General features: G+C 38.1%; 2 protein-coding genes across 6 annotated transcripts in view; both read right to left on the bottom strand.

The window, feature by feature from the left end:
• LOC137294412 (atypical kinase COQ8B, mitochondrial-like) overlaps positions 1-2,856 on the bottom strand; it is a 44,047-nt gene extending 41,191 nt beyond the window's left edge. Inside the window, exons 1-2 of one of the 2 annotated variants that reach the window (XM_067825417.1) lie at positions 2,442-2,856; positions 708-912 (exon numbers count right to left, since the gene is read on the bottom strand). In XM_067825417.1, coding sequence (XP_067681518.1) covers positions 708-902 — 195 coding nt within the window. In that variant the 5' untranslated portion in view covers positions 903-912; positions 2,442-2,856. The remainder of the gene's footprint in view (positions 1-707; positions 913-2,441) is intronic. The other variant, XM_067825418.1, reaches the window with a different exon arrangement.
• Positions 2,857-8,846: 5,990 nt separating this feature from the next.
• The window catches only part of LOC137294409 (RNA-binding protein Nova-1-like), a 33,665-nt gene continuing 18,465 nt past the window's right edge, over positions 8,847-24,046 (bottom strand). The window contains exons 2-5 of one of the 4 annotated variants that reach the window (XM_067825411.1): positions 16,320-16,460; positions 15,708-15,859; positions 14,238-14,403; positions 8,847-13,197 (exon numbers count right to left, since the gene is read on the bottom strand). In XM_067825411.1, the coding sequence (XP_067681512.1) occupies positions 12,044-13,197; positions 14,238-14,403; positions 15,708-15,859; positions 16,320-16,460 (1,613 nt within the window). In that variant the 3' untranslated portion in view covers positions 8,847-12,043. The remainder of the gene's footprint in view (positions 13,198-14,237; positions 14,404-15,707; positions 15,860-16,319; positions 16,461-24,046) is intronic. The other 3 variants (XM_067825413.1, XM_067825412.1, XM_067825414.1) reach the window with 3 other exon arrangements.

Genomic DNA, 24,046 nt, shown 5'->3' with positions numbered 1-24,046 from the left:
TGAATGCGTTTAGGTATGAAGTGTTGTCGGAGCTATAAATCATTTTTTAGGAAAAGATCGTCACTGTGAAAGAGTGTCATAAGTCATGCCACCTGAGGTTGTTTATGTCTGAACATCGGAAGCATCCAGGGGCATGACTTATGACGCTCCTTTGCAGTGACGATCTTTTCCTAAAAAAATAATTTATAGCCCTGATAACACCTCATACCTAAACGCATTCAACACGGGTGGTCAAAGATGGATGATTATGAAAATGAAAACAGTAGAAACTTAAAACAAAACTCACCGAGATGGGTGCTTCTTCCAGTGACGCTATGTTTTGATGTGTGAGTTTCAGAACGCGACTGACAAATCACGGAACAGAGCCGGGAAATCTCCAAAGGTGGCCGATCTGGTTTCAAGTATGACCAACATTGTTTCCGATACTGGGGTTGTGTTTCTATTATTACTGCTAAAGTACCGATATCGCTGCAATTGTTTCGTGAGTGGGCTGCGTTTGTTTACATTTGAGATGCAATTCCTTCAAATTTGCTGTAATTCCTTCAGTTACATAGGGGGGCCTGTAATTGTAACCGTAATTTTCAAAGCCAAATGAATTCTACCTTGAAATCCACATGTTTGTGAGAGTATGACTGTGAACAGGAGCTTGAACAAAGATTACTGTAGATGCTGAAGTGGACATCATTAGCAATATAATGTCACCTCACCTGAGCCTCTTTAGGGGCCACCATGGCTGAAGTAAGCACATTTTCAACGTTAATGCCTGCATCTTGTGCTGTGGTCCTGATGCTTGAGTTGGCCCATGTTCTCTGACATGCCTTTCCCTGGTGTTCTACAAGTGCCCGGGTGATGAACTCCAACCCTCGAATAAATCCTGCAAGATCACTGCTTATCCTCGACATGTCACCTGGACTGTTTGGAAAAACAAAACTTACAGTTACACTTGAATTACAACTGAAGTGCATACATTCAGCATGTTTAGGAACATCTATGTGACATCACAGTCAAGATAAAGCTCAAACTGCAAATTAGCACTGACTTCAGCTTTTTGTTGTTAAAGAAAAAATGGTACATGCATAAAATGAAGAAAAGGTTCAACAAAAAGTACTGGACATGCTGACTTGGCCAGGGATCCTTTGCCAATTTGAAATGTAATTTCTGTGCAAGCAGTTATGTGCTAGGGATGATCATGGTGCACCCAGTTATAGTTCTGATCATGGGTGCAACATTAAAGAGGGTGTGGAATGACATTATTATATCAGTGATAGAGGGGGCACGGCAGGACCTCATTATACCGGTGTTAGAGAGGGCATGGCAGGACCTCACTATTCCAGTGTTAGAGAGGGCATGGCAGGACCTCACTATTCCAGTGTTAGAGAGGGCATGGCAGGACCTCACTATTCCAGTGTTAGAGAGGACATGGCTGGACCTCACTATTCCAGTGTTAGAGAGGACATGGCTGGACCTCACTATTCCAGTGTTAGAGAGGACATGGCTGGACCTCACTATTCCAGTGTTAGAGAGGGCATGGCAGGACCTCACTATTCCAGTGTTCTAGGAAGAATGTTCATGGAGAAAAGGTAGATATTTACTCTCTCATTATCAAAACTTTCTCCAGAATTTAATCAAATTGGACGGACAGTCAAAACAAACCAGAGCACCTATTCTGTGGCTTTGCAATCTTAACACAGGGAAATTCAGTCATGTGAAGTAACATCAATGTGATGAGACGGTGTTATGGAATCATTTAATATCCTGGCTACTCTGAATCCGCAAGCTTCTACTATACTAATCATACGATGTCGTTATTCCATTAAAAAATGGCGGCTGTTTGCAACACATAATATGTATTTGCAACATGCAAAACGAATTGTACCTCAATGATATTCAAAACATATGAAGAAATGTGATATGAATGTATATACAGTTAGGCATGATCAAGCTTGATAACACGTTTTTTGTTAATACCAGTGTGTAATATTCAACATAGTAAAGATGATTGTGTCCAAGTATTCCAAATAATTAATCTAAGCAGGTGAACAAACCACAAACGTTTGTAAACACTCTCTGTATGGAATGAATGGATCATGATAACTGTGCCTGCATGTTTTTCTGTATTGCTGATTTCTCAGAAGACATAACTGAATGGTATATTGACCTGATATGCAGACTTCTCATATGGCACAAAGAGAACAAAGAGTGGCGATATCAAAGTGAATAAACATACAGCGTATCTAAAATTCAGAGAACATATGCATATTATTTGGGCCATGCTCAAATAAATTGACTTGTGATTCATTCATTGGAACTTGTTTGACGGCAAAACCAACACAAGAAGTTGATGATGAGAATTTCGAGACTGTTACCACATGAGAATTATAGCCCTGCCTAACCGGAAATTCCCAGTCATGAATGTAACAACTCACATTCCGTGAACTTACGTTAGTTTGATATCCAAAAGTCTAGTGCAATTCTTGGGTATATTTCCTTATGCCAGCTTGTGTAATCGGCATTCACAGAGGTCAAAGAAAACTGGTGAGAGACTGATAAGTTATCACTCTGCATATGTTGGGGATCATATACTACCCTAGATTTAGGATATGCAGAAATGTTTATGCGGTGTACTTTCATATCATATTTGTCTCTACAGCTGATCGAAGACTTCAAGTTACCAGCCAAGCACGTTGCAGCTGACGACCTTCACCCCTGAACCCAAGGTTCACGACAAAGCGCCATCTATTGTAAACATTGCCTAAGGTAGATAACTCTAAAATCTTATGATTGCATCATACAGCTGTCAAAATGGGTACTGGCGTTTTTTAAGACTGGTTTTATACTGCGCAGGTTACAATCAAACACTCTAACGTTTTCAAGGAGGGGAGATGTGTCGTTTTCCTATAGTTGCATTGGTATTCTTGCAAGGTTATTTTGATGTTGTTCGTATTGGCAATAAAAAACCGAGATTTCGACGAAAATATCTGAAATTTTAATGATAATTTTATGGAAGATTTCTGTTGACTGTGTGAATGGCTGTCAGGCGGAATGTGTTTACATCTAATATTGAAAAATTATAGAGTTGTTTTCGTGAGCAATACTTCCCAATTACATTGGGAGCAATCATAGAAATAGCTTGATGGCAAGACGTCATTTGTAATGTTTAAGAATCTCGACAAAAAATGGGCTTACCTTTAGAATACAGCACCGCAAACGTTAAAAACGTAATTGCAGGTGATTAGGGTTAGGGTTTGGTTGAGGGTTAAGAGTAGGGTTAAGGTAGGGTAGGGTAGGGTAGGGTAGGGTAACCTAACCTTAGTTAGCGCCCTCGCGGGAAGTTGTGCTATATTCTAAAGGTGCTCCCCAAAATGCAGTTCAGCTAGCTGAACTACCCAAAATGCAGTAAAAACCCCATCGCATAACGGCTTTCAGTGAATTCGTAGACCAGACTGGTTCGTAGACGTGGAAATTCGGCCGATTCGTAGGCGAATTGAGAGGCGAATTCGTAGACCAGACTGGTTCGTAGACGTGGAAATTCGGCCTATTCGTAGGCGGATTGAGAGGTGGATTCGTAGACCAGACTGGTTCGTAGACGTGGAAATTCGACCGATTCGTAGCCGAATTGAGAGGTGGATTCGTAGACGCTGGTAAAATTGGTTAACTTCAACATCATTGACGCTGAAGGTGGATATTAATTATGACTTTATGTGTGAAATAAAACAACATATGTTAGGTAAGTAAGACCAGTGTTGAAACAGTTGAGAAAAGGGATAAGAAGGTGGATCGGTCATTAACAAAAAACTTCAATACACTTCAATACACACACACTCGCAGCTAATAAGTCATCGATCATTTGCCTGTTTTGCTAATTGACGTAGGTTCTACACCTGCTGTTGACACTTTGACTACCGTCATGCAGGATTTAGCTAGAGCCAATGGTACGGTCTCACGCTGTGATCCGTTTTTCCCACTATGTACTTTATGAAAGCTGTTGAAAATGAAATTCATTTTATTTTTGTGAAGGATGCTGTAAGCCTGCGATCGTGTTATTTTTAAAATTTAGAAAACGCAGCACCAACTGTAAATATTTGCATGTAATATAACAGGGATAATCTACAACAAATTGTATATAGTCTCCCTGGTAATAAGTACGTGGGCCTGGGGCCTTAGATACGGGAAAATATTCGTTCACTCTTCGATCACACATTTTTAGTTTCGTATCAATCCAAGTGATTTTCTGAATTCATATGGTTGCGAAATAGGATTATTCAATTATTTATACGAACTGGTTCGGTCTACGAAAACACCTCTCTCGCTTCTAACTCGACACCACCATCTTCACAAATATGTTCAGGAAACTGAACTCTTTCTAATACTTTGTGCTTGCTGGTCACCACGATCGTCAAATATAATCACAGAAAGATTTTAGTCTCAGTTGTAAGACCGTGAAGATCCGGGGTAGAATATTATAGGTCTTCAGCAACCCTTGTTTGTCACAAACCTGCTTGTCGTAAGAGGCGACTAACGGGATAAAGTGGTCAGGGTGGCAGACTTGGTTGACACTCATCATCGGTTCCCAATTGCGCAGATTGATGCATATGTATGCAATTGATCACTGGATTGTCTGGTCCAGATTCAATTATTTACAGACTGACGCCATATAGCTGGAATATTGCTGAGTGTGGCGTGAAACCAACACTCCCCCCCTCACTCAGTTGTTAGACCTTGTGATTTTCTCCACACCCTAGTCAGCACCTTCTAATAACACAGATTAACTGACACACACACTTAGTGTACATTGTTTCTTATCCAATAAATAGTTTGTGTGATTATTTCTATTTCAAGTTTGTACATGTTTCATAATTGTGTTGTATGTTTGTTGGTTTTCACTGGTTGCCCTTCAAAAGTTATTGACTGGATTCTATAGCTTCCAAATTAATGCTGTCAGGATAAAAAAGATTTCATTTGTTTATTTACTGCACTAATATTCAAGACTGGAGACGGTACTGTATTATAATCAGCAGCCTATCTATTCAGTTACGTGTTTGATTGGCTAGTCCTGACTGAACAGTAGTAGAAATGTTCAATCCAACTTAATTACATGAATAAGTTTATAAAGGATACCCCACTCACACACAGTCACTGCAGGGATTTATCTCAATCCTGCAACAAATAATAAAATACATTCAAACTTGAATTTAACATTTTCCATTTGCTCAGAATTGACAAAAATGAGAACATAAGGATGATCAAATTTGGAACAATATCATAATTGTTAACCATCTTGTCCAAGGAACTTTCTTTGTAGTCCAAGATATATCTTTGTCTCTGATTTCAAGCAGGATTGTTCTTGTTTTATCCCCTTCAGCAACCCATGCTTGCTGTAAAAGGCAACCATGTTTGTCCTAAGAGGCGACCAACAGGATTGTGTGATCAGGCTCGCTGACTTGGTTGACACATCATCGGTTCCCAGTTGCGCTGATCAATGTTCATGTTGTTGATCACTGGATTGTCTGGACCAGACTCTATTATTTACAGACCACCGCCATATAGCCGGAATACTGGTGAGTGGGGCATAAACCTAAACTCACTCACTCACTTGAAGTCACCTTTAACAGTTTTAGTAGCCCGAGATAGGAAATGAACCACAGACCAGCACACTTATTGACCAACTGAACCATGGAAGTGTCCATTGTGGGAAGAAGCAGAAGAGTAGAAGCAACCATGAGTAGGCAAGCCACTGGCTAATTATCAAGGAATAAGGATGCAATGGCTTCAGTATAACAGTATATGCCAAATACACCAGCACAATAAGAAAAGCATCACCCCTTCTCATTTTCTTTTTTATCCCACACTCACAAACAATGAAGTATCAACATGCCATTGATCATGGTGATCTCCCAAATGTAAGAACAATGTCCTTCATCCATAGCTCCCAAATGTAAGAACAATGTCCTTCATCCATAGCTCCCAAATGTAAGAACAATGTCCTTCATCCATAACTCCCAAATGTAAGAACAATGTCCTTCATCCATAGCTCCCAAATGTAAGAACAATGTCCTTCATCCATAGCTCCCAAATGTAAGAACAATGTCCTTCATCCATAGCTCCCAAATGTAAGAACAATGTCCTTCATCCATAGCTCCCAAATGTAAGAACAATGTCCTTCATCCATATATTTTATTGTTGCTTAGTACTACAACTTCTAAATGCATTCGGTGAAGATACTGACTTCATTTTATAAAGTCTAATAGCACCATTAATAAAACAAAATGGTACAAGAAACATGTTTCTCCTGATGGTCACTAACACGGAGATGTGACACAGGAAGTTAAAGGTAGCCTTATTCTCCACAAACATATTTTTCGTCAAGTCAACAAGTTCTTTGTATACTATGTGAGCATAGAGTGAGCATTTCAATTAATGTGAATGTTTCGCTTCTGTTCATTCGCCATTACACATATTTCTCCATGTAACTGTCAGGGGCAGGATTTAAAAAGTTGAGTAAATTGTGCCCAATCCTTTTCCATTTTGAATAAAATATGTTCGAACAAATGCAGCAATAGATCATCAGCAGTCAGGTTTGGCCTCTGTATCTCTAGCATGACACTTTGTAATCAAAAGGAACATTGTTTCATGAATAAGTTTATCCATTGTACATTGACTTCAAACCTTGCTATTTTATATAACGTACATACAACACAGTGCTATGTGATTAACTGGTGTATGTGTGGTGTATGTTATTGTGTTTCCACTAATTACAAGGACTCTGCACCAATATCTGGATGTCTCAACATTAATGAGATGCAGTAAGTATATACAACTGATAACTATGGCAATTTTTAATTGTCTACAGTAAAAAACGTTTCACTCTGCAATGACACCCTGATGGAGCTAGGTCAAAACAGGCAGTTAATTAAATATCAGCAGGAAGTACAAGTGAAGAGTTTCAAGCTGATATTAGCTTTGTGATATTCAATGCTGCACACAACATAACTGAAATGTGAAGACATGCCGTTAACTGAGTCGCAGAGTCTGACTATCCGATCATTGCTGTCACCTGGTATGACGAGTGCTTCACAGAATCCCCACAGGAAGTCAAGGCTTCACTGCTTGGGACCCACATTCTTACCTTGATACCCACAAGTTTCCTATGCACAGTTCCAGCCAGATGACATCAGTGGTTCACCAGAAGTTAACATCACATTTCATCCATGGGAAATTATTGCTGGGTCAAAACTACTGCTGTAACCTCAAGACAACATGAACACCACGAAAAGTAAACATGCTTGTTCCCATGTTGACCAGTATTCATCTCTGTGTGCCTTTAGTCTTTTGTGTGATTGATCCAGCAGGTGAAAACAAAACTGACAAGGTTTCTCTTTATATAAGCAAAGATATTACCAAAATGCCAACTTTTCACTAACTCAATAACAAACACCAACCTTCTAAGCAAATATAACATATATGTACAACTTATGTTTTCCGAGGTTATCTTAAAACCAGAATAATGTCCAACAATTTGTTGCAGAATGTTAAGTTTTATGCAGCACTAATTTGCAAAAGAATTTAGGAATTCATGTCTTTCTTAAAGAAATTGGCAAACCCCAAACTGTCAAATCCATTGTATCGCACAATGAATCCCAGTAAACTCAAGTAGAGTGCTGTTTTTGCGACTAATTTATCCCTTATGTTGACATCTTGTGCCACAAGCTCCTCGGAGTGAAAGCAAGTGAGCAATGAGATGCATGAAAAAACACAATAAATGAGGATATGACAAATGCTTGTTTCATTCATGTCTACAATTGTTCAGTGGGGATGTTTGCTTATTTTTTAATAATGGCAAGGTCAGGCAGTATTGAAATGGAAATGTCAAAATGTTGGAAAATTTAACTGTATCAGGTTGCCATGAGTTTAAGAAATTGTTGATCTAAGCATATTCAGAGTGAAAGAGAATCAGAATCTGACATTTAATTTCAAAATGCATGTACAATGCACCGTTATGTCTCGTTACACACATCTCATTCTCGCACAGGCCTACTTGAGAAAATGAACAGAAGCTGAGATTAGACCACACAGTTAATCATGCTGTGTGTATGTATTTGTTGTAGCTGTGATTTAATGTGGGATTCTATGAAGTGAGTTCGGGTTTATACATTGATGCTGACATTTATGAGTGAGTTTAGTTTGACGCCACACTCAGCAATATTCCAGCTATATGGCAGCGGTCATTAGATAACTCTGGATCAAATAATCCTGTGATCAACAGCATGAGCATCAATCTGCCAAACTGGGAACTGATGTGTCAACCATGACTGCGAGCCTGACCACCTGATCCTCTTAGTCGCCTTTTGTGGCAAGCATGGGTTGCTGAAGACCTATTCTAAAGCAGATCTAGTGGCTGACATTTATGACTATTGTGTGGTTGTGGTTGACACCTGGGACTATGCTTTGTCAAGATGAAGTTCTTGGACACTGGTTTTATCACTTGTGTGTGGGAAAGGATTTTCATGGGGTTTGAACGGTGCCACCTGACTTTGCAACTTACGACCACATTCAAGCCCCTACCTTTAAACATTCCTGAATCCGCCCATGCATAACTTTTCAGCTTTAAGATAGCACTGAATGTATGAAAGGTTAGTGCTGCTTTGAACAATGTATAAATATTATTACATCAGTATTTCAGATTTGGTACATCTGGACGGGGCGGGGATACAGCTTTGAGAAAAGACGGTGCACACATTTACACAAGAGTTTCAATGCCATTTAAACTTTCAAGACAAAATCTAATCCATCCCACTGTCTCCAATGTCTTTTCATGCTAGTTAAAAGGAATTAAAACAGACACACTGTAAGCTTTGTTCAGCTTTATTGAACTTATTTAGAACTGCATATAATGACCAGGTAAGAGACATGGTATTTGCAGTCAATTAACGGGGCTGTGTCCATGCAAAGTCCATTCCCCAACATCAGACAAATTCATGTACACATTACATAATGCATGTTCACTTGTAGTCAACAATGTTCATTCAAGAACTTGTCACAAATGATCACAATTTCAAGACTGATAAATATGTATACATGCTGAAAAATGGCTCAATCCATGGTATATGCCATTTCCTGAATTCAAAACTATTGGAGGAAATATCACAGTCTAAGAATGATCTTTGATGATAATTTACAATCAAACACTGAAAATTAAAGAATGTTTATGTGTTATGTATAGTGCTTCAACCATGTCAAATGTTTTGTAAGTAAATATATTGTGCTCTGTATGCCCGAGAAAGGACGATGTGACAGCTTGTAAGCAGATTTTAATAAATAGGTGGTATTTCTCATGAACAATGTATGAAATGTATTATAAATAATTAAAGTCTAGGAAAATGACACCTGGGCTTCATCTGAACACAGCCCCTTTAAGTTGTAACAATGACAGCGAGTGATGGCAACTTGTCAACACTGCAGGTAACAGACAGCCAATTCATGATACAACAGCAAATGAAGACGATGAAACATACTAAATGTTACTTCCTAGCAAGCAAGGTATGAATTAAAAAATAAATAACAATCTTCAAATAAAATATATAGGTAAAATCTGTAGCCATGAACTGACGATGCTTTTGACAATATATATATGTATATAATTATAATGCATGCATCTTAGAAATTGATGGACCTGAACATGTATATTTCATGTTTGTCCCTACATAATGAATAAATAGGCAGTCTGTTCCCTGCTATCGACATTTGAATTTCATTGATGTCACACACTGTGGCAAATACCAAGGCACAACCATGTGCACGTCTTGTGTACGTTTATGTACCAAATAAAAAGCTATAACAGGAGAGAGAGTACATAATATAGAGAGCCTCCCCTGACCAACACGCAGGAAAAAAAATAAATAAATAGGGTTCCCTCCCTTTAGTTAAACCTACCACACAATTCCCAATTCTGAACCAACAAATCATTAACCAATTTAATAAATAAAAGCCACAATCAGTGGCTGAACAACAACTCAGGTCAAACAGCAAATTGGCAACTTGGTGTCCACACCAGCAAATAGTGATACATTAAAACAGTGATTAAAAAAGCCCACAAAATACCATCTGCACATGCCATCCAAAAACATCAAAATGTTTTAAAATTACCATAACCAATCAAACAAATTTCCACCCAAACTAATTCAAAGTAACGTTTTCCTCTGTCAGTTATTTCCAGTAAAACCAAATGGAGGGAACACTACAAATAAAACAAAATCTGTCTCTTTCTCTTTCTTGTTATGCTTAAAATCTAGATGCTTCTTTTTTCTTGGTGAATATTATGACAATAAATTTGGAACCGCTCCCTAGACAGTGTTATGTGCAAATTAAACTACATAATAACGACTAAAACGTGTCAACTCACCACCCTCATGCACAATAATAATTCCGGAACACATAACAAGTCTATGAATACTGGTTAAGGACAGCAACTGATATATTGCTTTGGTTGGGTTTCCGTCTGCTGCAGTACAAAGTTAGTCTTTCAATGAGCCACGTTTCGAAACTGGCAATGAAAATTCCAGATGAACTCTCCATCTTATGTACTCATTTTCAAGAGAGGTTTTCAGAAAGCCCACCTTATGAACGAACCATAATCCTTTTAACTTCCAGCCACAGCAATATCTTTTCCAAAAATAAGGTACCACATATCTGGGGTATTTCTACGACTAATGTATACAATAACATTATATATATTACAATATCACAAATCAGACTGGAAAAACAATATGGTGGCAAAAAGGTAGGAGGATTATCAACTCGTTCACTCACGACCACGATCCCAGTGTAACTGCCAACGCGTATTACATCCGAGTTGGCATAAAGGTGCCTCTTCCAGCCTCCACACAGAAGATTCCACCTTAATGAGGAAAGACATCGGGCTATGACAACTGCAGATCTCATGGTAAAAATGCGTGGCCTATCCATCCATGAGTCAGAGACAGGAAACAGATAGTAAGGTGAAATCACCAGCTGCTTGCACAACATGCAGTTATATGATACCAGGCAAAGAGTGAGAGAAGAAGTGAGAGAAGAGCGACAGAGGAGAAAGAATGAACTATATGACAGACACACAGAAACCTTTTCCAACTCTTAACAACTCCACACAGAAGGATTAAAGAACAGATGAACAAAAAAAAAAAAAGAGAAATGAAAGAAAAGAATAAGGCGAGTGGAAGAAAGTATACCCGTTCAGTTGGAAAACACTCTTCCCTGGTTACAACGCACACAATGAATTCATGCTATTAAGGAAACAATGACTCTACATAACTTCTGTCCATGGTTCAAAATAAATATGACTCCTTCTTAATTACAGTTTACCAGTGATTAGATCATGTACATGAAACGTGGTTAACAACTTGAGTTAAATAATAACAATCATTTGACTAAAACAGTAGCTTTTGTACATCATACAATAATCCATTTAGGTACACATGTATATATAATACAATTTCTGTTGCATGATAAATGTGATAGTATAACTATTATAATATAGAATACCTTTCTATGAAAGGCTTGTTTTGGAAAGTGGAGAGTATGCTTGAAAAGTCTAATAAAAACACCACCTGGATGACATTCCATGACCAATGGACAGCATGTCCGAATGTGTTGGTGTAATCGATAAAACGAAAGCAGCCGATAGTCCAATATGCATCTAACATACTTCTCTGAAGTTGGGCAAGGTTTCATCGGCTTGGTAACGATGAGAGCATTATGAGAGTTTTCTTATCAGTCTGTGAGTTGATTGAGTTTAAGTCTGTGAAAAACGGCACGGCTGAGATCGGATTGATTGATATATACAGAAGTCTAATGGCGGAAACAGATAAAGTTCAATCGATGTGTGGTGTTGGATATAGTGGGATGAACATGCAATGCCAATGTACAAGAAATCACTTGAATGCAAATAAATCACTTGGGGCCATTATGCCATGTAGGGGTAAAACAAAGGCATCAAACTTACAGTCGCCATGATAGATATCTATAGTCCCCACAGATGATCACGAGACGACTAACGAGCTGAAGCTTGGCGAGCTCTCTTGAATTCCTCCTGCTGAATACGCTGTTGGATCATGTACTGTGCTTTGGTGATATTGGATGGCGTTCCAGTGATGGAGACAATGCGGTTACGGGTGCCTGGGGCATACACTCCCTTTTTGGAGATTTGAATATTACTTCCAGTAAACTGCTGAATTTCCACTATTCCTTTTCCTCCAGGTCCGAGTATTGCACCCACAATACTCTCGGACACTTCGATTTCCTGTTTGGTGGTTCCAGCTGCTTTATCATCAGTTGGACTGTACATCCCTGTTCCAAGTCCAAAAGAATTTTGGTTCATATTCGGTGATCTATCTCCAGTTGAAAATGGGGCAGCATTTTGATAATTGACTGTGCTAGAGAAGGAATCATTTAACATAGGGCTGCTCCCATACCTCTCATTGCCTATACTGGGGGAAGAGCTCCCAAACAGACTAGAGCTAGCCCCAGTGGAACCGGAACTACCGAGTCCAGAGGAGCCGCTTCCAACTGGACCAAATAGGCTTGTGGCACTAGTTGAGTTATTACTAGTGTTAAGGAAAGCATTTGATACACTGCTAGTTGTTGTAGTAGAGCTAGCCATCATGCTTGTGGCTCCAATAGTAGGTGTGCCCAAACTCAGTCCACCAAGGCCAGTCGCTCCACCAAGGTTAGATGGGGCGATATTTCCTACGCCACCTATTCCAAGGCCCATACCCAGTATTCCATAATTTGCTAGTGTACTCATAGCTGCACTGATCTCCTCGGTAGCCTGATCAGTGAAGCCACTGTTGCGAAGTGTCAGCTTTAGGTTGTCTATGGCAGCACCAGACATGGCCCCACCTCCTGCAACGGCAGCAGCGTTCAAGTTGAAGTTCACACCAACATTGCTGTTGAACCCCGCAGGTGCATTTCCGTTCACCCCGAAACCGAACCCTCCGCCAGCGAAGTTATTGTTACTAATAGCCATCTCTGGACTGCGGTTCTGTATGAACGTGGTGTTAGCAAATGGTGAACCAGTTGGATTGGCACTGGCAACAGGACCCGTATAATCTGCATAGCTAATATTGGGACAACTTCCACTTTGTGGATCTTCAACAATCTTCTGTAGAATCATATCCATGGCTTTTCGGTTCGACTCTAAGTCACCTGTAAACATTAATAAGAGTCAATAAGTTTGGGTACTTAGAATAATTTATCCCTTATTAACACAGTCTCATGCAGAACTACAAAGAAGCAGCAGTAACACATACCGAATGCTGGGCAGATGTTCATGTTTTGAAGCCAGTGATATGCATGCTATTATGAACAAAATGTCTGTAGGAGTGAGTGAGAGTGAATGAGTGAATGCCATATGAAGGGCAAAATCAGTACTTTCAGCATAGCAGTCTTCATTAGTCAACAGAAGCAAGTGATATCTAGGACCGACATCCCCCCCGACATGACCCTAGTGTTGTTTGAAGTCGATGTCATGCCTTTATGAATCAATGCCGAGGTCATGTTTTTGTTTGAAATGAGTGGATTCAGGTAAAGAAGGCAGAAGGATTGGCACTTACGTAGTACAAAATATCTTAGATGCAAACCCCAAGCAATCTCTTCCTGACTCAGTGTTCAATGCATTGTTTCCTGCAGCGATATATTTCCTTCTGTTTTCTTATAGAATGTTCATGCTTGATTATGGCCCACACCAAGCTCAAAATATGGAGACGGCAGCTTAAAAGCCACAACTACCATCTGCACATTTCATCACGCTATGTATACACAAGTTGGAACAAATCTCATTTAGAAGTAAATATGTACACTATTCAACACTAATACAAGTATTTTAACAGGTTCCTTTTGAAATTTTGCAATTCTGATTTGTCACGTAAAGTGACAGACCCCACGTCAACGACGATTTCTACTGGAAAATGGAAGGGCACTCAGTATGAAGTATATGTTCATCTACATAATAGTTCCTGAGCAGCTAAGGTTTATCTTAAAATAAGAATTGTTCCAATAACAAAATTCATCAGTCAACCACCAAGTTTGTGTATCACTATTGCCATCAAGTGACCTGTCAGTGAACACAAGGTAAACATTAGATATCAAGAATGAAGCACTTCAGTAGCAACTGATACAACCATAACTTGGTGATCAACAGCTGAATGTGATTAATGAAAATGAAGGGGAATGAAATGACATGGTACCTGTGCTCTCACCTGCTACCGTCACACAACGCTCAGGTAAGTTAGTTTCCTTAGACTTTTGAGAAATCTGCACATAAGCTCCACTTTCTTCCTTAATTTGCTTGATAAAGTTTCCAGCCTTTCCTATAATCATCCCAGCTGTGCTGTTTGGTACAAGGATTTTCACCTGGAAAACAAGCACTTCTTTAAGAATGGGTATACCTCAAGAAAGGGTCTCATTTTCCAGCTCAGTTTAGATTTGAAATTTAGACTTTTGCAATTTTAAATTTGGAATTTAGGATCTGTTTGCGGATTTAACAATTTTGAATGCATCAAGAATGTCATGGTTTTGATCCAAACACAGGGATATGAACCCTACTGAAAATGAATACATGTACTTGAAAATGAGCATGAAGTTGAACAAGGAATTTATGACTGATCAATGATTTGTGTATGATCAATGCATGAAAATGAAACAAGTAATTGAATCTTATTTTAAAATTCCTTGAATTTAGATTATTCTGGATTATTCAGCTTTAAATTCTACAAACTACAACACATACACACAATATTTAGCTGAAGTTGACATCAACCAGCACCAGTTGGTTTCAATCTCACTTACACATTTGTCAGGATTGTTTAACAAAGGTTTAGTAAAAAATGATGTGGAGAGTGAAAATGACAACGGTTGTGACGAGGATGATATTTTGATTTTAAAGCCATGGAAGAGGACTGAACCAAAATGAACCAGATTTATGAACTGGGGGTAAGTGCAGTGACATGGAACATGAACTGTAATCCCCTCACTACCCATAAGTAACCCGCTGAACCACTAACACCACTATGCATGTACAACAATACAAGCATATTTCGGATTGAAATCAATTTTTCTTTTGAGGAACTTCACTAAAACTGAGGCATTACTCAGCATTTAAACATTTAAACACTGTCTGCATTCTACCTGTAGCTTAATGAGAATAATTGTGTACATGCAATGGTAACCATGTCAATGGCTTACTTTCACACATGGAACTAAAGTCTCCCAACCTAGGTTGGTAATAACATGGAGCAAAGATACTCTCTAGAATGAAAATTATCACCTACCTGCAATGTAATACTCCATTATCTTCTTTTCCAATACTTTCCCCTCTAACCCACCACCACCCCATAAAGCCATGTTCATGTTTGTTCTATTTACTAATTTCATCAATAACTTCAACCATAATCATTATTTTTTTTATAATATTTAAAAACAATCACTTTTCTTTTCAAACTTGTTGTCAGTGTTCTCAACCATATCATGCTTAATTTGTAGGTACCAACTTAACATAGGTACCCCTGCCAAGTCAGGTTGGACTTGTGTGATAGTGTTCAATTCCTAGCCTCATGTGAAGGCTTGAAGACTGGAGATTGCTATCCACTGGTGCTTGTTAACAAACTCAGCAGAACATGGTGTGCATGTGGATGAAAGGTGAAGGAAAATCAACTGACTTCTACCTGACGATGTCTCTCGAATGTGGTCTTGGTTTCGTCAAGTTTGGGGTTGGGGTCTGGTTTTTCCCGGATTTTTTCCATTATGAAATTGTGAACTCTACGAACAGCATCGACGGGACCCATGATGAGGCACACTCTTTCTGTTGTTCCTAAAAGTAGGAAAACTTGCGGTTAGAATTACTGTTTCCTACAAACAATATAAACAGTGATCTTAGCAATATAAACTACATCATGGCCTGTAAAATATTGTATCTGAAATAGTCACGCCAGTATCTGACCTCATGAGCACTGGTATAAGCCAAATAAGTGCCACAGTAATCAAGGTAATATACTGTGACCACCCATTCCTTTTAAGTTGGTTCCAACATGCATTGGGACCAGGGGAGAAAATCTAAAACACTAACCCTTAATGATCAGAAGAAAGTACATGTCCAAGTTAGGAATAATGACAACTTACTTTGGTCTAACAATTAACTGATTCGGGGGTAAAAAATACATACAAATCTGCAAAACGTATCAGGGTGATGGCTTACGTAAATTAACTTACACCTGACTACCAGAAAATACACACCCACTTGTCTATGTAAATCTTGATTTGATGGTACTTGCCTGGATAGAAATCATTTGCCTTGGACATTTTCACACGGGCTCCGGCCTCTTTCTGCACTTGGGCAATGGTTTCCCCACCTTTTCCAATGATGGCTCCTGCTGCTATACTGGGCACGAGGATTTTGAGATGGATGTTTTCTCCTAAAACAAAAATAACTGGAGATATCACACTGGAATCAAGCATAATGAAAATAACCAAAAGTCAAACCTTTGAAAAATTTGTTATTATTTGACTCTGCACTGACTCCATAGGCTTTCAAGATGATCATTGAGGGTTTAACTTGTAACAGAAATTAGATTATTGTAAGTACCATTTTTTTTTTAGTGAAATTAATTTAATCAAACATGTCTGGTTAGTTAAAATCAGCACAAGATAATATAGAATTTTAGGAATTTATTCAAAATGGAGTGATCCATGTCATGTCGAAAGCATATGACAACTTCAAATGAGGATCACATTTAGGTATGGACTGCCGTAGAAGACTTTCCACATGAGCAAACCCGTCAATCCACAGTGCAAAGTTTGGGAGTACAGGTGTGACACTGACACATTACAGAACATGAAGGACTTTTCTTTACTTCTTGATGCACAAACCTCAACAAAAGGTTCATGATAATGATACTGCATAATAATGGGCTGCGAAGTAAAGAAACCTGAGGGTAGGCTGGTCGGCTGACAACTTGATTTATACACACATATCCTATCTACCAACAGAGCAGGCTTGTACTGCTAGGTATACAGGCCTTTCTTTTCTGACCTATTTGTACATGACTGTGAGTCACATGTAATTTCCATAAAAATACATTTTACACAGCCAGGTGGATCTATACTGTAAGATGGAGATGCTGCCTGATGGGAGTCAACTTATGTGTGCACAATATTACTGATTCCAAAACCATCAACTGATACTGGTTACAGTTTCCCGTTCTTTACAAGTGTAGTGTTCATCACAGCAAGAATTACTCCACCAGATGTTGCAGAAATCTAGACGCAACTAGTGCCCAGCTTCTATTCAGACTTTTCCCAACAACTGCGCAGGAAAATCAAGGAACAAGCTTGAAAAATTGAAGTCATTTTCAATTTTCATTCAGAATTGTTTGAGAAACACCTACATTTATAAGAGTTCAGGCATTTTCACTCAAACACAAATACAAACAAGAGTCATCAGAAGATGACATATCCCCCCCCCCTCCCCAGCCCCCACATGTTTGAAAGGACAAATCATCTGACAGTTACTAATTGTGTAAGCCTGAATTGTTTCCATGGAATTCAATAAACATATAAATGCCATATCTGTAATCAGAAAACGTCACTATTTCAAGATCTGTCTCATATCTGCCAAGATCTTTTGAAAGATCTGGAAACGAAGTCTGCAACGTGTTCATGGAACCAAGAAAATAATGAATCAAAAATACCAAAAGGCACCACTTTGGGGTCTGCAACACATATCTACCAAGTTTTACTGACAGGTATTAAGAAGGTTTTGAGTTCTGCTCCAGAAATGAAACACACCTCTCCATTTTGATACTAAGACCGAAATGTTTCCATGGAAACCCAGAAAATAATAAATAAACCTGCAAGTAGCAAAAGGCACCACTTTAGTTCCGGTTGACATGTCTCCCAAGTTTTGCAGAAAAATACTGAACATTTTTTTAGTTCTGCTCCAGAAACGAAGCCCATCACTCCATTTTGAGACTAAGTCCTAAATATTTCCATGGAAACCAAGAAACTAAATCACAAAAACCTCTAAAAATACCAAGAGGCACCATTGTTGCTTCTGATTGGTATATCTACCATGTTTTGCAGAATAAAGAACGGATTGAGTTCTGCTCCGGAAACAAAGCCCATCCCTCCATTTTGAGGAAATGTTTCCATGGAAACAGAAAATAATAAATTGCAAAAACCTGTAAATAGCAAAAGGCACCGATTTGGGGTCTGTCACACGTATCTACGAAGTTTTGCAGAAAAATATTGAGTTTTTTAGTTGTGCTCCGGAAACGAAGCCAAACCCACCATTAGACTAACACCAAAATGTTGTACGGAAAAACAAAAAATTTTAAAATTCCATTACGTGCTATGGGGATAAAAATATATAAACATTCAACAAGTGATAGAACTGAAAAGCAATATTTAATCAGAAAATATTCTTCAGGGTAATATTTATAATTCTAACAACCAATGAAATCCTCACATTGTTTCCATATTTGTAATTATCCAGGACTGTTAACATGTTTGCACTGAAGCTACACAGGTAATACACACTGAAAATAGCCCCACCTCCTACTCCCCCCTTCTCGTCTCGCACAGCTGAAGTATGCAAGGAATGTGTTATACAGACAGTCTTGTACTGCTGTAAAGTACTGACACTATACATCCACTGCTCTCCACAATATACTGCAAAATCTGTTAGCTTATCAATACTACATGAATAGCATTATCAATGCCATCACTTTCACAGTACCGATCTTATTTGGGGTTTGCATGGGAATATTTGAATATTTAGAATTCATACTGGTATTTGATCAATTTTTTTTTTCTCAGTATGATTAATAGATTCAGAGTTCACATTTTCCACAAGTAACTCTACCACCCAGAAAAGTTAAATTTCTGGCATATCTACAAATATGACATGTTGATTTGGGTTCAAGGAATTCAGACACCTCCAAATATACCAGTACTCATGGCATGTCGATTTGTCTAAATTTCAAATATGAGAAAATTTCACCACAATAAATCTATTCAACCAAATATTACACCACACAGTAACAATTTCAACACATGTGGAACACTGTCAGTAATAAAACTCCATATGCTAGCAATATACTTTAGTAATAACACAGGTTGCCTCAACAGCTGACAAAACATTTGTTTCCGAAAGTCCAACGTGGCAAGTCCATTTTGACCTTTGTCCTGTCCCAGGGTGGTCGTGAGATTCAGCTTGACCATATTGGCAAGAGCAGAGTGACATTCACAGGCTCAAGTGTACCATGGTATGTAGGACGACTGCGGAGTAGAGGCGGAGTAGATCCAAATCACCCGAGTCAAGACAATACACATGAGCATATGGTCCATATTGACATGGAGCCAGGTCTATACACCTCTACCCTTGGGCTACCATGCAAAGTATTCTTATCATTGACACTGGAAAACTGTAATATGCTCCGAGACATTTCTGTTGGCTATTAAACGAATAGGCCGAGGCCTAGTTTCAGCACATATTTCTACACTACATAACCTAGTTTACATAATGTGATGACAATAATATTTTTCACTTCATTCACCTTGATCGTCTAAAACTGCCACCAACAGTAGCAAGTCATAATATGATATCCCTTAGTGTTGAAAGGAACGGGAGGTACTGGGGTAATTGAGGTTTGCTTAAATAGTACTGGAATCAGGGACAGTTGACAAACATCAAGGTCCTAATTTATGCTTAACTTTCATCTTGCAAAACAAAAGTATACAGTCTCATTAATCTGACCTCCATTTATCCCACAATCAGCATTATCCAGCACATTTGTTGGTAACAAACTGAATAGACGTATTAGTCTTAATTTTTTAGTCCAATATCCTTGTTAATCTGACAATTTACTGTGGAACAATGTCAGATTAATGAGACTTGACTGTATCAGCTTTAATAACTATGCACTTTTTACCATGTACAGGTTGAAAAACATGCCTTTGATACCTTCCAAATTCAAAGTCTACTTACCAATTAAAGGTAATGAAAGCATCCCAAATTACACTGCTGCATAAAACTATCTCAAGCTTGTCAACTTCAGACAAATTTGTACATGCAGTAAAACAAACATCTCATGAACTTTACATATGGTTGCAGTCATCAACAGATGAGGAAATTCACACATTTACCACCCTCTTCAATGAAAACAAAATCAATATATCTTGGGCAAACATGCCTGTAACAAGAACAGGTTAAGTATTTGCAGATGGCAACTAAACACTGTAAATTTTGGCTCTATAACCTTTCACAGTGTTCTGACCACATGCAATAGGTCCTCACTCATGTGAATTTGGAACAAGCCTTCTTGGGGTTCACAAACACATCATGTTTATGCTATTAGTAAAAAAAAAAAAAAAAAAAAATTGTGCTTGAATTGACAAAACAAAATAGTATACCATGGACATCCTCAAAACATCAATTTATCAAAATAGAGATTAGTAAGTTGATGTGAATTGGATTAGTCAGGGTACCAAGAGCGCAAAGTTAAAGACTTCCCAAATCACAGATGCAAATCGCATAGACCCAAAAATGCACTCTTTAACGTAACACTGGATTCTTCTTACAGCGAGAGAAGAAAACTTGCAAACAATGAAAAAAAAGCAATAAAAAGCTAAACTTCCTGATCATCTACATTGCAGCTGCACTTACCCATAGTAACATGCTATTCATATGGCGATTTAAACAGTAGAAGTCGCATTATTAGTACTTTCATGTGAAACCAGGTGTTTGACCTAACAAAATGTAAAAAACATTAGGACTGAGTTCTAACACACAAGAGCATCATATTTACAAAAATATGGAGTTACCAATTTCATCCCTTTAACACAGGCTTGAGATGTAATAAGTTAAGTGGTGTATTGTTTATCAGTTCATGCATCAGCTCCACACAAGTTGGAGTCAAGTGCTGATCTGAACCCATGCCAAGTTCCACAGTTTCTGCATTTGATCAATTACTGTTTGGGTGCACCAAGTCTGTTACTGGGACCTATATATATATATATACATACATATACATATACATATATGGGTGCACCAAGTCTGTTACTAGGACCAAAGCTAACAACTGTTATGTAATTAAGTATATATATAAGTATATATATATAAGTATATATATATATATATATATATATATACTGACTGCACGTCCCTTCTGGCCAACACACTTTGATATCTTCCAGAGATCTTCCAGTCAAGAAACTATCATTGAATTGAAAGGCTCACCAATAACATTGTTTCTGACGTATCGAGCAAGTTGAATATATAAGCATTTCACTGGCAAAGCATGCCTAATGTTGAGCCAACTGGTTTGGCAGCATGCCCTGGGACAGGCCTGTTCAGGCATGCACACCTTCTGCTCTACCATGGCTAGTAGCTACAGGTGAAACAGCTAAGACACTCGTCAGGTATAATATCAGAATCCTGTACCCATCTGGATCTGATAATAATCAGTTATGAAAAACCTAAATGAATAATTGACTGCCAAACAATTCTTACCATTAATATGTTTTACTTCCTTGCAAACTCAAGTCCCACAGAAAAATGTTTTGAAACATGCAAATAATATGCAGTGTTCCAATGACAAAAAGCATTTAACAAATTGTGCTTCAATTTACCTGATTTTCAGTGTGCCTACTGAACAATATGTGTAAAGGTGTTATACTATTACACAATCAAGCTTTCTTAGGGGGTGTCAACTATAGAATTAGAGGCCAGTCAAGCAATAAACCTCCACACATTTCAAGCATTAATGACAGACCATGTTCATGATTGCTTGGGTCTTTATCATAAACATCATATCATAAATCAGCTTATTATAAAGCTTAAATCCTGGGCATAAAAATTCAAGTAAAAAACTAATTACGTCATCAAGCAGGATTCTGTAACACTAACTTGAAGAGAAGTGCATATTATTAGACATGTTAGAAAATTCTGTAACCTGTCAAATGTTATTCAAACCAGAAGGACCATTGCATAATGAATCACAACCCGTTGGAAATGATAATTCGCCCTTCTGTAACAATCTCAAGCATCTCAGCTGATCACAGATGACTTGAACACGTCACTTATCAGTACCACTTACCAATGGGCAATACATCAACTGATGTTTTGTGTAGGCAAAGTAGATCATCTAGTTTAATGACATTTTTCACCGAGAAACATGAAACACTATGCTGAATATATGACTGTCATAGTTGCTGTGACCTATGGTTCAAAGTAGTCCCATAGATGTGAAATACCTGCTTTCCATGTAAATGGCATATACAATTCTGATGTTCAATAATAAACATGAAAAAGGCTCATTTCTGATTGATCCTATTTCAAAACTTGCTATTTTCTGAACATTTACAGAGATGTTTTCAGCTAAGTTGACAGGAAAACTAAATTTAATATCTTCAGCATATTCTAGTTCTGTTCTGGTTCAAAAAGTTTTATGTGTCATAGGGGTCTTTCCTCATTTCTGGTTCTCAGTTCAGACTTTCATATGGGAGTAGCGTCAGTGAAAGGTCATCAGGTTCAAGTAAGTTAAATATTAATGCAAAACTCGTAATCAGTGAGATTCTCTACCCTGATCTCAGACATGTTGACTTCTGTGGTAAAAATAAACAAATGCCTTGGTACAAAATTTCAAAAGGAAAAATATACACCCCATGAAAGTTATCAGAACATAATGGAAGAATCAGAATTATCTTTCAGCAAAGAAGTACAACTAGCCAGACTTGTGTATGATTTGACATTCATGCTTGAGCGAGTGAAGGTCACAGGCCCCGGGGTGTGACAAGCAATGATTTCACTGACCCTTCAGACAGCTGTTCACTCAGCAGCCAGATACTGAAGACCAATGGAGGAATAATTACATCACTTTATGCATTCTGTGAAATTAATTGCCACCCCTCCTACTGGTTGTGATGTATCCTAATTAAACTCATGGTTGGTATCAATAAGCATGTTTTTATCATCCTGTACATACAAGTCATGTGACAACTGGTCCAAGCAGCTACAACTGTCACAAACAAGTTTTATCAGTGTTCAAAGCAATGAACACAACTACACAGTCCTGCAGCTTGGCATAATAAATTTTAGTTCGAAAAATTCCATGTGAAATCATGTTTTTCATACCATACTTGCACAGAATTTACAAGTAAGCTCAAAAAAGTAAACATGACCTTTGAGAGGCAGTAAAAATACAATATACAGTGTATAATATCAGTGTTTAAAATTAATAACTACAGGTTTGATTCAGATTTTGACATCAGCACACTGTTCGAAACAGTGACAGGAACTTGTCCCTTGCAACTGCTGGGATGGTAATTAGAACCCTTTGGTTAAATTAATACATAGGGGGGAAAAAAAGTGCAAAATATTTACAGAAAATTGAAAATGATTTTAAATTGTTACCCAATTAGTTGCGGCTACGTTAAAAGACTGACCCGTTCATGCAAGACATTAACGTACAAGTTGTATCTCAATATAATGTTTCAAATTACACTCCATTAATATATCATAACACTTCCTGCTACAACTTTTATCATGTGGCATGATAAAACTGATGTGTTTATTTAACAGTAGATCATCCCAAGGGAGCCTGCAAAAAGCATTACCACTGTGAGCATGCACAGCTCAGATGGCAACTTGCATGATTACAAGCTATATTTAGGTAACAATATTCCCTTCTCCCATCCAGTATTCAGCAACACAAGCCTCGGTTACTCAAGTTACAATAAATGTGAAAAATCTTCCAGTTGTTTTATTCACTGTAGAAGTATTTATTTCTGTTAATACCTTGTCACCTATTTGACTGGGAAAGGTAACAACGGGAAGGTGAGTCAAGAACAATGTTGGAGATGAAACCATTCTGGCAAGGAATCATTCGAATTCTGTTACTGTACATAGACATATTTGACTCTTTTTCAACCCCTTACTGACCCCAAAAATACCTAAATGATAATGTATCTGTTTCCTTTTCAGTTCAATCTCTACAAAGTT

The sequence above is a fragment of the Haliotis asinina genome, chromosome 8 (assembly GCF_037392515.1).
Source record: "Haliotis asinina isolate JCU_RB_2024 chromosome 8, JCU_Hal_asi_v2, whole genome shotgun sequence".
Lineage (NCBI taxonomy): Eukaryota > Metazoa > Mollusca > Gastropoda > Lepetellida > Haliotidae > Haliotis > Haliotis asinina.
This window is presented reverse-complemented; position numbering and strand designations above follow the sequence as displayed.